Consider the following 15,358-nt stretch of genomic DNA (forward strand, 5'->3'; position numbering starts at 1 on the left):
CCAGATGAAATCGTTTGATCTGGCATTTAGACGAAGAGGATTAGACTTTGCTGAAATTGTATACAGAACTATATTTGGGTTTGTAACTAGGCCAAGATAGATTTCAGTTGAACACACTTTAAACTGCATTTTCAGTTGTCTCACTATGCATCCATTATTGCTAACAATATTTTTATTCAGTTTAGCAAAATTCGATATATCCATCCCCATTTAAATAAATCTTTAAATTTGGAAAGGTGCTTATCTTCTGGTATCCAAAAATGAAAAAAAAAATCATTTGTAGACATGGAAATTTGAGGATATGTGGAAAGGGGTTGCCTGTAGCAGGGATTCATCATAGAGTTTTAAAATGAGTTGGTGCCTTCAAAATATCTAACCCAACTCTTCAATTGAAACCAGAATTTCCAAGATAATGAAACTAATAATGCTCTAATACTACATTATACTTACATAAAAATTTTGCAGCTTTCAAAATATTCTCACATATATTTTAATGCTTCAATATTCAACCCAGTAAGAAAGTCAGGAAAACTCATATAATTTACCAGTCTACAGATGGGAAAATAGACAGGTGATGACTTAACCCAATAGACAATCAGGACTTGCAGAAAGGACACTCCAAATCTGTTCTTACCCACCTAGCAAATTCTTGATCTTATCCTCATAACTAATAAAGAAATGTGCCAGGAGATATTAGAATTTTTCTAATTAAAATCAATTTCTCTTCACTACCTTGCTTTCTTTCCCCAGTGTTAAAGCCTTGCCTAAAGTCACTCAACTGGCTGGGGCAATGCCAGGACTAGAATCCAATGCAGAATTCTTACCACCTCATCAGGGTAACTTATTAAATAAGAGCCAAGAAGTCATATCATACCAGAGACTCCTTAATCCAAGCAATTCTTGCTCAATATATAAAGCAAGCCTAAATATTTGATGACACAAGAATAGTAAAACAAATTATGATGCTGATGAGATCACCAAGGGTTAAGGAACTTCAGATTGTCTGTTTCCAAAGCTCATGTTCTGCACTTAACAAACTGTAGTAGTGGTTGGTTCTTTCATGACAATGAGATTATTTGGGAATTTAATTTTCTTCTATGTATCTTCTTATTTTGCAAGTTTTCTGCAATGAAACCTGTCCTCTTAAAATCAGAGGAAATGATTAAAGGAGTCAGGCAGACATGTGTGAGATACTATATTAACTGCACACTCCTGGAACCAGAATGTGGCTCTCAGCCAGTGTAATCATACATGGCAGATGGGTGCTTTGGGAAGAGCAGAGGAAGCACGATCCAGGGTATTGCCTGGCATCCAGGAACTTTACTGAGACCTTTGATGTGCACATGACATTAACATTTAATAAGCTTTTACTATGGACCAAATACTCTTCTAAATGTTTTGCATATTTTAACTCATTTAATTCTCATAATAACCATACACTGGGTGGCTTGACTCTTTCACTAAAAGTTTGTGATCCTTACACAGGATTCGTTTATTAAAACTGGGTATTTATTGAGCATTTACACACATGCACACATTGGGAATCCTAAAGTGAGTAAAATATGGTCTCTACTGAGGCATAGTCCTTGGTTTTTGAGCAAGGAACAAAGCAGGTATAAGAATGTGCTATGTCTAAAAGAGAATAGTAATTAAGATTTATTGGGAGCTTAACATTTTATCTTAAGACTTCACCATCAACCCCTGCCTGAGTTACTGGTCTGCCAGCCTTCCCTACAAATTTTGGACTTGCCATGCCAGTCCCCACAATCATGTGAGCCAATTCCTTATTTAAAAATTCCTCTCTCTCTCTGTGTGTATGTATGTACACACACACACACACACACACACACACACACACACACACACAATTTGTTCAGTTCTGTCTCTCTGGAGAACTCCAAGCGCTACAAGCGTACTTTCTGATTTAATTTTTTCAAACTTACATGTTTAAATTACCCATGAGAAAGACTGTTATCATCACATCCACTTTCCTGAGGAGGAAACATGTTCACTAGCTCCCTAGAGTCAGACACAAAGGTTTAAGCTGGATCAGCCTGACTCCAAAGCTGGTGCTCTCATTCTCAACCTGCTGCATATGTGAAGGCTTCACTGAAGGCAGGCAGTCTTTCGTTAGTCCACTTGAAAAGTCAGAACAGACTATTTCCATATAGAGAAGGAAAGGAATGGCAAGTTCAAGGGCAAGAGAATGGCAAGGAGCTCTGTCTGGCTGGGCCAGTGAGAGATGAGGCTGAAGGCAGCCTGTGTGTGAAAGCTTTGCACAGCACACTAAGGCATTTGGACTTCATCTTAGAAGCTTGGTAAACAATCAAAGGCAGATGAGGAAATTGATGTCTTTTGTGGCTGTGAGGAGGATTCATTGGAAGGTGGAAGCAGCAAGGTCTGATCAGATGTGTTAGCAGGGGATGAAAGAGAGAGAACAGAGTCAAGAGCTATTTAGGAAAGACAATCTACAGCTCTTAAGGACCTACTGATGTAGGACAGGAAGGAAGGAGGAATTAGGAATGAATCCAAGCAATGACTCTAGCTTGGCTACCTGGCAGACATAGTTCTTCAAATTAGGGCACAAGGAGGCTAACAGAAATTTAATGGTTACAGTCAATAGCACAGGAGTAACGTTCTACCTACAATCAGGCTTAGAGACCATTTCCTGCCATTGTTACCAGAACTGCTGCTGTGAGCAATTTTTGACATGTCATTTTTGGTGATTCACTAAGGCCATTTGTAAAGGTGGGTGCACAGGTAGATCACCTATATTCTAGTGGTTTTTTGTATGTATGTTTGTTTTTGAGACAGAGTCTCCCTCTGTGGCCCAGGCTGGAGTGCAGTGATGGATCACAGCTCACTGCAGCCTCCGCTTCCAAGGTTCAAGTGATTCTCCCGCCTCAGCCTCCTGATTAGCTGGGATTACAGGTGCGCACCACCATGCCCAGCTAATTTTTGTGTGTTTTTAGTAGAGGCAGGGTTTCGCCATGTTGGCCAGCCTGGTCTGTAACTCCTGGCTTCAAGTGATCCACCTGCCTCGGCCTCCCTAAGGGCTGGAATTACCGGTATGAGCCACTTCGCCCGGCCTGTATTCTAGTTTTATTCCCTGTATTTCAACTTTGGGAAACTGCTTGTGGTAAGGAATGCAAGGTAATATCATCTCATGTGCAAATTCCAATCAATTCACAGGAATTTCCTGAAATATGATGTTGAGATAGATACTAAAGCTAGGGAGAAAGATGGCTGTGATTGATTAGTGATGCTGTACATGTTCAAGAAAGGGGTGGCCTAGCACATGGACATTGAGAATAAAGGATGATAGAGTATGCTTGTAACTTAATAGTATGGTGAAGAGGAGAAAGAAATCTGTAAGGCCTGTCTTCAGGAGAGGTACAGCAATAATCTACAGAAAAAGCAAAACAGCAAGCAGTAATGTCTAGCCTCCAAAGGCTAAGAAATCCACAAGTAACACCCAATAGAACAATGGAAACTGTTCTATTTTATTATTAGTTGTTGTTGCCAATCTCTTACTGTGCCTAATTTATAAATTAAACTTTATCATGGGCATATAGGTTGAGAGAAAACTGTCTGAGAAAAAAACTGGCATCTGCACCACACTCTCTCAGATGTATATTTATTATTTCATTTGCTCTTCATAATGACTCTATGAGGTAGGTAGCTAGCATTATTCCACCCTCACAAATGAGGAAGCTGAGGCCAACCATTCCAGAACTCACTCAAGGTCACCCAGTCACAGAGGCGGTATAGTCCCTCTTCAAGTCCTGGCCCTTCCCCCCACACTGTACTGACTCACTGAGAAAATCAGGGGAGAGAGCTATAAATGGTCACATTGTATGTGTGTACTCAGTAGAACGATGACCCTGGGGACACATTCATCTGTGTCTTTTGGCAGTCACCCAGCCAGCCTCAGCACCTTTGAACGTGAAAAACACCATGGGCTCCAAGTCTTTGTCTATTCACAGTTTTGGAATCATTACTAAAATAAACTTTGACTTGTCCTCTTACAGAGAGAATAAAAATCCTTAGGTAAGTCTTTTCATTTGGCCTTGGTTTCTGCAACTCTAAAATGAGGTTGAACCCATTTGGTTAATCTTCAAAAGATGGCACACATTATCATGTTTTCATGATAACAGCCACAGCTTTCATGAAATATCAGCGAACACCAAGCTGTCCTTCTCAGGGAAAAAAAGGGGCTTTTGTTCGCGGTGGGAACCAGGCTTTTTGATAAAATGTGTGGTAGGAGGTAAGCTGTGAAAGTTTAGAGTCCACTGGACTAGTGACATCACATCATGACCCTCTTCCTCAGAAAATTGTAGAAATTTTCTACTGAGCTACCAAAAAGAGCCCACTGGGATAAAACCCTTCTGTGTGAGGTGGCCTTCTTCAAGTTGATGACTGTTCTGAAAGATCATGACCTGCTAATAAAATTAACTTGCTTAGTTCTGAAGAAGACTTTTGAAACATCCAGTCAGATTTAAACAATCTGCTGTTTACTTGCCAGAGACCTAGGCCAAACACTTTAGATATGAGCAAGATTTTCCAGTTACCCCATTATACAAATAAACAGCACTTAACTAGGAGTCAAGCCTGGCTGATAAGTGCTGGTTCTGCCACTAGTAAGGTGGTCAACTTGAGTGCCACTTAACCTTGGTGGGCCCTAGTTTCCTTCTGTTTAAAATAAGGATAGTAATACAAAAGTCCCTCCTTATCCAAGGTTTCATTTTCTGTGGGTTCAGTTACCCACAGTCAACTGTGATCTGAAAATATTAAATGAAAAATTATAGAAATAACCAATTCATGTTTTAAATTGCACACCATTGTGAGAAGTGTAATGAAATCTCGTGCCATCCTACTCCATCCTGTCTGGGACATGAATCAGTCCTTTGTCCAGTGTATCCATGCTGTCTACACTACCTGTTCTTAGTCACTTAGTAGTTGTCTCAGTCATCATATTGTTGCATATCGCAGTGCCTGTGTTCAAGGTCAATGGCAGCCTAACGCTGTGTCACAATGCATACGTCATTCATTCCACTTCATCTCATCATGTAGGCACTGTAACATCTCACACCATCAGAAGAGAGGTATGTACTGTATAACAAAATATTTTGAGACAGACACCGCATTCACATAACTTTTATTACAGCAGATTGTTATAACTGTTCTAAATTTTATTATTCGTTATTGTTGCCAATCTCCTACTGTGCCTAATTTACAAATTAACTTTTATCATAGGTAAATTTAATTTTACCTATGATAAAGGTAAAATTATCATAGGTAAAACTGATACCTATTGATTGATACCTATGAAGGTATATATATGATTATATATATAAATCAACTTTATCTCATATATATGTATAGGAAAAAGCATGGTGCCTATAGGGTTTCGTAATATCTGTAATTTCAGGCATCCGCTGGGGATCTTGGAACATATCCTCTGCAGATAAGGGAGGACTACTGTACTTATTCTTTCTACCCCACAGAGACATTGCACAAATAAAATATGTACATGCTAATGTGGTATCATATACTAGACTCCATGCTTCTGAAGACGGGGGACATTGTTGCCTTGTGTTTTGCTGTCATTTTCATTGTGCCTAGTACAGCAACTGAGATATCAGAAACACTCCAGGTATATCTGTTAGATGAATAAAGCATTTTTAAAACTTTTAAGCATGTTGCAAATGTCACATAATCTTTGACAACGCCCTAAGTGAGCTCAATATTTTCCTCCTTATATTGTTTGTTAAAGAGAAGAAACATAGGTAACTCCATACAGGCTTTCAAAAATCCTAAAACACTAGTCCTGACACATAACAGAAGTGGATATGAACCAAAAATAAAAATGAAAGTTTTTGATATACACCAAAAAACATGTGAGTAGATGTGTAATTTTGATCCTGGAATGACCCTTTCGTGGCATTTACATCTTTTCTGTGAAAATGTTCAAGCCTAGAGTTGTTGCTGAGTTCTCAGCTGTAACTTTGGGCTTGGAATGGTGAGCTAAGACAAGGACATGATACTCATTCATTTATTAAATGTGTGAGAAGAATGAGCCCAAGGGGAACTGTCATAAGACATTCACAGAACCGGTATCTGAATGCTAGACTTCTTAATGCTCACCTGTCACTTGATCCATGGATCACATAAGCTCATGCTGACTGACTTCTGCAAAAGGATGCCCACATGGGCAGACATTTTAATCTGTTTTGTTCACTACTGAGCTTATAGCACTTAGAATAATGCCTAGTGTGCCTTCGATACAGAATATTTGATGAATAAATAAACAGTTCTAGACTAGGAGTTGCAGAAGAGGGTTGCCATAAACGCACTTTTTGTGTTCCAGTACAGCAAAGAGGCAAAACTAAATTGTGGATGCAGAATAAACATAGAGAAAATTTAAACTAATAAAAGGCAGATAGTAATGCATTTGAATTATTTGTGTGTCAGGGATGAATATATTCTGAGGTGAGAGGAAAAGGAGTCAGTCATTAGAATTCAAACCTTGGACACAGTAGATGTGAGGAATCCCAATCATTCAGCAAATGCCAGAGACTGTTAGAGCTGGAAGTTCTAGAGGTATGGCACATCAATTATCTCATTTTGTTTGCAAGGAAACAGAGCCCAGGAGTGTAAAGTAACTTTCTCATGGCATACAGCCAAGAAGTCACAACACTTAGACTCAAACTCAAGTCTGACTTCTGAGTTCATGTTCTTTCTACCAAAAAGCCCAACTGCATAAAATCAGCTAACACATTGAGCTCATAAGATTAACAAATTCTTCAATCAGGAGTAATTTGCATCTGAAAAATCTCATATACCATGACATTGCCACTGTACGCACAAATACACAGAACAACATTACACTCATTTACATTCACTCATTTATTTAAAAATACTTTCCCACATTCCAAGTCAAACCTGCTGGCTTTATAAGCCACCATTTCCAGGCTTGGTCATAAACCAGAGAAAGGGAATGAGAACCCAGGAAGGGAAAGGTGGGATGGAAGAATGAGAAAAGTAGAGAAAGGAAAGGCAGAAGTGCAAGGAAGGCAAAGGAAGAGAGAAAAGAAAAAAAGCATCCAGGATATTGACAAAACTGACTCTGGGAATTCTTTGAATGGTGATGCTACAATGTGCCTCTTTTCATTATGAAATCATTTCCTAGGAGCTCATCACCAAAACAATTCAAGCTCAAGTACATATTTTCAAATGAACTATTTCTTTTTTTTTTTTGCATCTCAATATATATTATCTATTTCTCACAATTTATCACTGCAGAATATTGTCTTATTTCCTAACTGTTTCATGTTTATTGATTTTATTTCTCCAGTGAGAATACACATTTGAGCATTTTTTTCTTATGCCCATCATAATGCCCAAAATAATACCTAATAATGAATAGTACACAGTTACCTGAGCCATTTATATCTAGTTTTGTTCACTTATTCAATTAATAAACATGTTAAGTATTTATAGTATGCCAAGAGCTAAGGATACAGAGATGAAAATGGTAAACCAGATTTCTGCCCTCGTGGAGCTTACCTTTGAGTGAGAGATTCAGCCCATGCACTGACAGCAACCACAAGCCATAAACACAGCTCTGAGGAGAGAGAGCGGGCTGAGATGGACTCAGTAGCCCAGGATATATGTTTGAGATGACAAGGATGATAGCAAAGGCTGCCTGAGGAGGTGACAGTTTTGCTGGGACCACAAGAGAATTGGTAACTCCATGACCTGCAAAAGGAGTGTTTTAGGCAAAGAAAAAGCCCTGAGGCATGAAAGTGTTTATTCTAAACACCAGGAGGCAGGTAGTGTGGCTTGCAGTGTGAGTGAAGTATTTGATGAGCTTGAAAAGGCACAGCAGGCCAGGCATGCAGGGTCTTGTAGCCTATGGATTTTAAGATAAATGGGAAGATATAGAAGTTTTCTTAAACAAGGAAGGCGTGTGATGTGAAGTATTTAATTCTAGATGCCTAATATCTTTCTAATATCAGATCTTTCTAATATCCTGCAGATGTAGTTAACCAACATACAAGTTCCGAGAATAGAGGCCCATCGCTTCCCAAGTCTAAATGCACTTCCCCAGTCTCTCTCCCATGGAAAGCTTGCCATTGTGTGCCCATACCTACACTTGGTAGTTAGCACACAAACCTATGAGACCCAATACCTCTGCCTCACACCCTACTTTTTCCTGCTTTTACTATGCTCCTCAATTCTGTTCTACCTATGACCTCTTTCTTATTCAGTTAATTTCTCCAAATGGGACTTACTCAGACATATGAGCCCAAATTCGTTGTAATCCCTTATCATTTTTCTCTCTTCCAACTCCTTTAGGATTATCTCAGTAAATTCTCTGTCCCACTTTTAATTCAGTCTGTGAGTTTACATCATGACTTTACTCATAATTTAAAAGCAGTTCGTATGATAAAATTGAATTGAGAAAAGGTAAGCCACAAGTATGAAGGTAAAATTGAACATAATTGAAAAATCCAGTGTCATGAGTATCTAAAACTTCTGAAAATACCTGAAGTATTTGATGGTATTCTAAAAATACCTTCCAATTTTTTCTCCAGCTCTTCATTGTCCTCCAATTAAAGCTTCTTTCCTTCAAACAGCAACATCCAAAATTAAAAACACATTTAATGCCATAATTTTCTTCTATTTGATTACTATGGGAACCATACTGTTCTTTACACATTTTATGGCAAATATTTGAATGTTAGCTAGATATTGGGTTAATAGCCTTTGACGGACTTGTGTGAGACTCTATTATTTGTATCATTATTCCTATGGGAAAACATGTTCCAAGTAACCAACTCACAAACAAACTTTCAGGAACATAAAACTTGTGAGTTGGTAACTTCCTGTACCTTGTTTATTTGAAACATGCATGGTGTATGTGCTACATCCAACAGAAAGAATGATCCAGAGTCTTCTAGTATGGTTTATCTAATTTAATTTTTTTAAAGACTCCATATCCTTTTTAGAAGTTTAAAGATGACCCCTGACATTTGGATGGGAACATATATATCTAAAGAGGTTCTTTATGATATAGAACACTGGAGAAGATGAGAAATTACACAAGTGATGGAACATATATTGGAATCTTCTATCTGCATGTTTAGATTTTCTAAAGTGATTTCATCATTTAAAGAAGAGAATCAGTAGGAAAATTAGAAGCGTTCCCTTTAAAACTTCTTAACTAAATACAAAATGAACAGCTCCAGCTTTAAGATGTCTTGCTCTTTTCTGACCAAACCAAATAATTTTCCAAATGTTATTTTAGTAAAACTCTATTTCTAGATAGGAAAAGAAGAAGTTCTTAGTGTTTATAAGGTTTATTGCAACAACAGAAGTTTAGTTACTCTTCAATTATGCAAAATTTTTAAAATAATGATTTTGGACATAAAAGGCATTAATAAGAAATTAAAGAGTATAGTTCTGTGAATATTCATATTTAAAACAGAGAGACACAGAATATGCAACCAAAGGCACTACAGCCTATTTTTCAATTAGGTTAACATGCCCAACCTGATGCAAAGCAAAACTAAGAGGTTCCTAGAGGGTCAAAAACATGAGCTTTGTGGTTAAATGGATGTAGGTTCAAATTTCACTCCACCATTTTTTTGCCTCAATGCATTATTTTTACTTTTGAAATGTAGAAAAGGACTGAAAAAAGCACTGTATATACAATATACTTATTTTCAGGTTATTATGAGTAGTAAATATAATAAAATATATTAAATTATCCTGAATGTTGTAATTAAACCCAGTAAGCCCTTAAAAAGATTTGCTTGTTAATTTTTTAAATTGTCGTAAAAAATGAAACCATTGGCACCCAGAAACTTATCTTTCTAGTATAGCACCTAAGAGCCTGAATATGGAACTAAAAACACAAAACTCCTTCAGTTGGGCCTACGTGAACAAGGAAAGTACTTTCTAGACACCCTCACAAATAGACAGATAGCCCAAGAAACTCTGACTTAGTTCCAGTTATCTTAGAAAGGATAGCTAAAGAATGCCATTTTCAAACTTTAATAATAATATATCAAAAAATAGTCTTTGAATAGTTGCCCTAACCACATAGACTTCATTGTAAGCTTAGCCAATACGTGCACTCCTTAGTTAATAATTCCCTTTGCTCATCATCTTTCCCTTCACATTTATACTACAGAAGGCTCCAGATCATGTGGCTTTCTTTAGAAAAGAAACAACTCAATGCCAACCACTGCCAAAAGATAAAGTATGCAGGAAGCAACAAATCAAGTCCCTTAAAATATGTTTTTTAATTAAAATATGTTAAAAGAACCATGGAGACACAAACTACTAATCACCTGCTTGTGGTCCCTGGGGAATTATTTCCTTGACTTCCAAGAAATTAGGATCACTGAGGAGGTAGTAACATTTATCATTTATGATTGGATGGATTTCCAATAGGCATTGAATGAATGGAGCCTATATCCTGTTCCACACAAACAAAACGTAGTTTACTATGACCCATTCTGCTGAATATTTGTTTACTCTTGCTTTACACAAAGTAGAGAAGTGCCTTTGAAAAGTTGCCATGGCCATGCTTTTTCTGAGCAGCAGACTGAAACACTCTAGCAATACAGAAATGTACATACACACGAGTGCAAATATATGTTTTCTTCCTTTCCAGAAATGTGTTTGGGTGGATGACTCTACGTGTGTGTGTGAGACACACTAGTTGAGAAGAAATATGATTTTAACTAGATGTTTGGTGGCACATTCTCAGAGTCCACTAATGTTTCAACAAAGAGCTGCCATGACAAATTTGGGGTGCCTTTTATGAGGTTCCTTATCTTTCCAAGGTTATTGTGATAGATGTACAGAGCCTGGCAATCTCTAGAGATAAGTCGAAATAATAATTATATACCATACTTTCAGAATAAGAGCAATTCAGAGGTGAAATTCTGCCATGCAATACCAGAAACATGAATGTATATTGCCAAAAAGACTGTCAACTAAGTTGGAAGGCAACTGATAGCAAATTGATTTTTGGTTAAGCTCCTATTTGCCTTTCTAAGGTCACTGAACTATTAAGATAATAAGGCTTGAAAACATTTAAGTAGGCGCTATTGGTAGAAATAAATGTTAATTTCATTTAGCTATTTAAGCCAGTGGGAACACCTGTCCAATTTCTCTTGCAAAAGATCTAGTGAAAGACAACTGTATCCATAGTATAACCTCTAATTCATACCAGTGCTAAGATAACATCCTTCATTAGATAAATTTGGCAAACCCAGAGCAATAGTGCTAATTCAGCTCCAGCACAAGTCTTTGTTGCAGTTCTCATTTTGGTTTAGGCAGCCCGGATAAGCTTATCACAGAGCTTTGAACTGACATTCTTGGATGGCACAATAGACCATATTACCAGGAGAATCATCAATGAGCATCAAAAAACGTTACAACCTTCAAAGAAGATACTTCAGTGCCATGGTTTGCAAGGCAAGAAGTGAAAAGAAAGAGCATCCAATTCTCTATGCAAGACTGAAATCTAATCAGAATGTGTGCAGATGCATTTTTAAGAAATGCTATATGAAATTGAGCTGGAGAAATACAGTACCTCTACAGGCAAGATATTTTTTCTGAAGAAGATAATCCACATGAGCTTTTAATTGAAAAGTGCATGAATAATACTCTTTCTGTTTGTCTTGCCTTGTTATTCAAAGATTAAATCCATTTTGAATTAATGAAAATGATTTAATCTGAGAGTGTTAGCAATCTCAATTTATTTAGGCCTGGATTTAAAGGGCTAGCTTGAGAGCCTTTTGCAAACAAGACTCAGCTCCATAACAAAATCATACCCAACCTCTCTCTTAAGGCTATCTTCTAAAATCTGTGGGTTTTGACTCTAAAATTCTTCACTCCCCCAAATCACATTAACAATGTTTGACATGATGACAGGGAGAGCAAAAAGAATTCATTTCTGCCAAATAAGTACAGGCTACACTGCTGTTTTTATGAAACCTTCCTCTTCTTATTCCATTTCGGTAAATTTCTAAGGAATAGTTAAAATCCGTAGGACAAACCTTGGCTTAAGAGGTGGCCTCTCTGCCATTTTCATGGCTGATTTGAGACCCATTATGCACTCAATTCTGCATTGTGAAATCCAGGCTGGGGACAAATTTCTGCCTGTCATCTTAGGAAAGGCCAGGAGTTTTGCACCATCCTATAGTGTGAAAACAGAAAATCAAAGCCTGCATAGAGCTGCTTGCTTCTTTCCTGATCAGCTTGCTGCTTTTTTGAGACAATCTTGGCTGTCACAGTTTCAGACTGGGAAGGGTAATTTAGCAGAATAAAATATAGTTTAAATAGCATCTCCCCAGGGAAAGTTCCTCCTTACACTCAATATTGAATATGCAAAAAGATCATCAGCAAATAATCATTTGATACTTGGCTGAAATCCATTGGACAGGGAAAGCATTTAGGGAGCACAAAATTCTTTTTTAACCTGATAAGACCCCGAATCAGGAGGCAAGAGGCCCGGATATTTTCCTTATATTTTTCATTCTGTTGCAATGACATTCTCATACAACTACAGTTCATGGACCAAATTTGCTGCCCTCCCCATCCCAATAATATGATGTAAACTGCAGAGATAAAAATACCTTATGAGAATTTTTATAATTTTAAACAGTTCACTGAAAATGTCTGTATGGATAACTCTGTTAATGACCGCTCCTGTCTAATGTCAATTTCAGAAAACAAGTTTCCATTGTAAATGTTTAATCAGTGTAGTCCCAGGAACCCAGAACAGAAAACCTTATCTTCTCGCCCAACTTATTTGCTCTGCAAGCTCTTTCCTAGCTCCATCTCAGCTCCCTGCAAACACTTTAGGCTTTTCTCTCTCAAAGGAGCTAGGAGCTCTGTAGGTTCTGAGCTAGGCAGCAGCCCTGTGGTTTGATTCCATTAGTCTGAGCCCAGATCCACTGCAAGCAAACTGCAGCATTTCTGCTTGCAAAACCTTGGCAACCAGGTTCTAGAACCGCCACATACACTGGCTGCACATATTCTTTAATGCTGCTCTGCCCAAACCTTGCCTGAAGCCAGTCAACCACAGCAGAAAGCATCCTACCTTCCATCATGGTGGCAGAATTGCATTCCTTAATTTCCAAGGAGTCTGAAAAAACACAGGAGGATACGATTCCAGGTCCCAGCTAAGTCCTCACCACGCCGCTGCTGAGGTCTATTCCGTCCGCTGCCGAAGCCAAAGGAGATAAGTGTTAAGCCAAAAGACAGGCCATGGATGCTGCTGGTGCTGCTTCACCTACAGGAAGGCTACCAGGAAGATGCTGAGAGAAAGGGAGAGGAACGGCAAGCCGGCCGAGCTGCACCGCCTGCGCTGCCTCGGCCAATCCCTTCAGCTTTGGACCGCGTCACATGGTAGCCAGCCTGCATCTCCTGACACAATACCCTCGGAGAGCACACAGAACCTATTTCCCGTCCCCATTCCCCTCCACCCCCATCGCCTCCAGCTTGTCACCAAATACACAGCCCCTTCCCCACCTGGTGACGCACTTCCCCCGCCCCTCCTCGTCGTCTCCTTAAGCTTACAGCAGCGGCTGGGTGCCCGAGATTAGTTATCAAGGGCTGCCACCTTAACAGGGGACTCTGGCGTGAAAGGAGCACCTAAGTGGCTTGCTGCGGAGGGGGTTCTTTTCTTTTTCTTTCTTTCTTTTTTTTTTTTTAAGAAAAACTTAATAATTCCGTGCAGCCTGAAATCTTAGCAACACACTTTTAAGCTCCCATTCCGGTGTCCTTTTACCCTGAAGGAATTCCAAATGTCAGTGTCTGTGGCTTCCGTGCACATCTGTGCGTCTCTCTCTCTCTCTCCGTCTCTCTTTCTCCCCTCCCACCCTTCATTCAAGAGAGAAAAATCAATCCGACTGACGTCACATCATAAACAATTATTCCCAAAAGGATGATGCAGAAGAAATTTCACCCCAGCTGCCTTCGTGAGAGCCAGGGAATTAATTGCGCATGACATGCTGAAGGGCTGGGAACTGTCATTAAAACAAAGAAACAAAAGAACCCACCCGAGTGGGGCTCTGGAATCAAACTGGCAACGCTCGAGATCGTTTCTGGGGCGGGAGGCTGGAAAGGGGAGCAGGCAGGGAGCGGAAGCCTGAGCCCGACCAAAGACAGCAGTGCACGCCGGCTCCCTCCCACTCCAACCTGGGCCCGCCGTCCGGGCTACAGACGGGACCCTGCGGGACGCCCTTCGACGACCGAGTTCGAGTCCCGCCGCCACCGCGTCCTTCCCGCCGAGCGCACGCGGGAGCTGCCTCGCTTCCCCAGGTGGGGAGCTTTTCTCGCAACCGACTGGGGCTGCAGCTGCCAACTGCAGTCTCCGTAGGAAACAAACTTTCTCCTAAATGACACGTTTCTCCGCGACGCGCCTCCTGCATCTGGAGTCGCCTTCAAGCCTATTCATTCACCCAAGTGGAAACCTGGAGGGAGGCAGTTGTGCCTGGTTGTGGCGGAGCCCAGGGTTTTGAAGCTTCCAGGAATGGGATCTGGGCGCTGTGCAGCTGCCTAAGTGGAAAGTTATGTCACTGGGCCTGGTTGGGTTCAGTCTGTCACCTGACTGCTCTCCAGAGACCCTGGAGCCTTTCAGAAGGGCCCAGGCCTTGGGGATCTACGACCCTTGGTTCCCTTCAAGAAAGCTCAGACAGCGAAGGAAGAAAAGGGCAGGGCAGCTTATGAGAGGGAGAAGGCAGAGAAAAAGGAAAGGAGATAAGAGGAAAGGGAAAGCCTTCTTTAGAACTCAGGAAAGACAACATCAGAAGTGGGCATTTCTCCCTGTATAATCTCACAGTATGACCAGGAGAAAAGCTGTTACAGTAGAGAGCAATTGTGAGCACCAAATGAAAATGTACTCAACTGGAAGAAGATGCATGATATGATCAGGGTTGAGCCTGTAATGTATTATTAATCATTTATATTAGCAATATACTCATGAACTTTTTCTATTGCTCAGCCCGGGACATGGCCTAGCTCTTTCTACCAAAGCAAATATGACGTACTGGTGACTGACTGAAGTAGCATATTAATAGTTAAAAAGCAAAACACAGCTCCTTAGCAACTTAGAAGTTTTGAAAAACCCATTGTTCTCCCTAAGGACACATACTTCAGTGGCCTCTAAATTTTAAAATGAAAATCTCCAGGGAGATACAAATACTTGTGACTTTTTTCTTATGTCTCTAAGACAGTTAAATTTTAAAAGGGGAATGAATTCCTAAGTAAAACCTGCCTTGAGTACAATTTACACAGCTCTGAAAACTGGAGAGGTATTATTGCAAAAAGG

General features: G+C 39.7%; 1 protein-coding gene across 14 annotated transcripts in view; it reads right to left on the reverse strand.

The window, feature by feature from the left end:
* Positions 1-13,916, reverse strand: part of SGIP1 (SH3GL interacting endocytic adaptor 1) — a 214,751-nt gene extending 200,835 nt beyond the window's left edge. For 7 of the 14 annotated variants that reach the window (XM_063654492.1, XM_054483826.2, XM_054483814.2 and 4 more), the window contains exon 1: positions 13,127-13,500. In XM_063654492.1, coding sequence (XP_063510562.1) covers positions 13,127-13,136 — 10 coding nt within the window. In that variant the 5' untranslated portion in view covers positions 13,137-13,500. Of the gene's footprint in view, positions 1-13,126; positions 13,501-13,605 lie in introns of those variants that run through there. The other 7 variants (XM_054483842.2, XM_054483836.2, XM_054483819.2 and 4 more) reach the window with 3 other exon arrangements.
* Between the last annotated feature and the right edge of the window lie 1,442 nt (positions 13,917-15,358).

The sequence above is a fragment of the Pongo pygmaeus genome, chromosome 1 (assembly GCF_028885625.2).
Source record: "Pongo pygmaeus isolate AG05252 chromosome 1, NHGRI_mPonPyg2-v2.0_pri, whole genome shotgun sequence".
In the NCBI taxonomy this organism is placed as follows: Eukaryota; Metazoa; Chordata; class Mammalia; order Primates; family Hominidae; genus Pongo; species Pongo pygmaeus.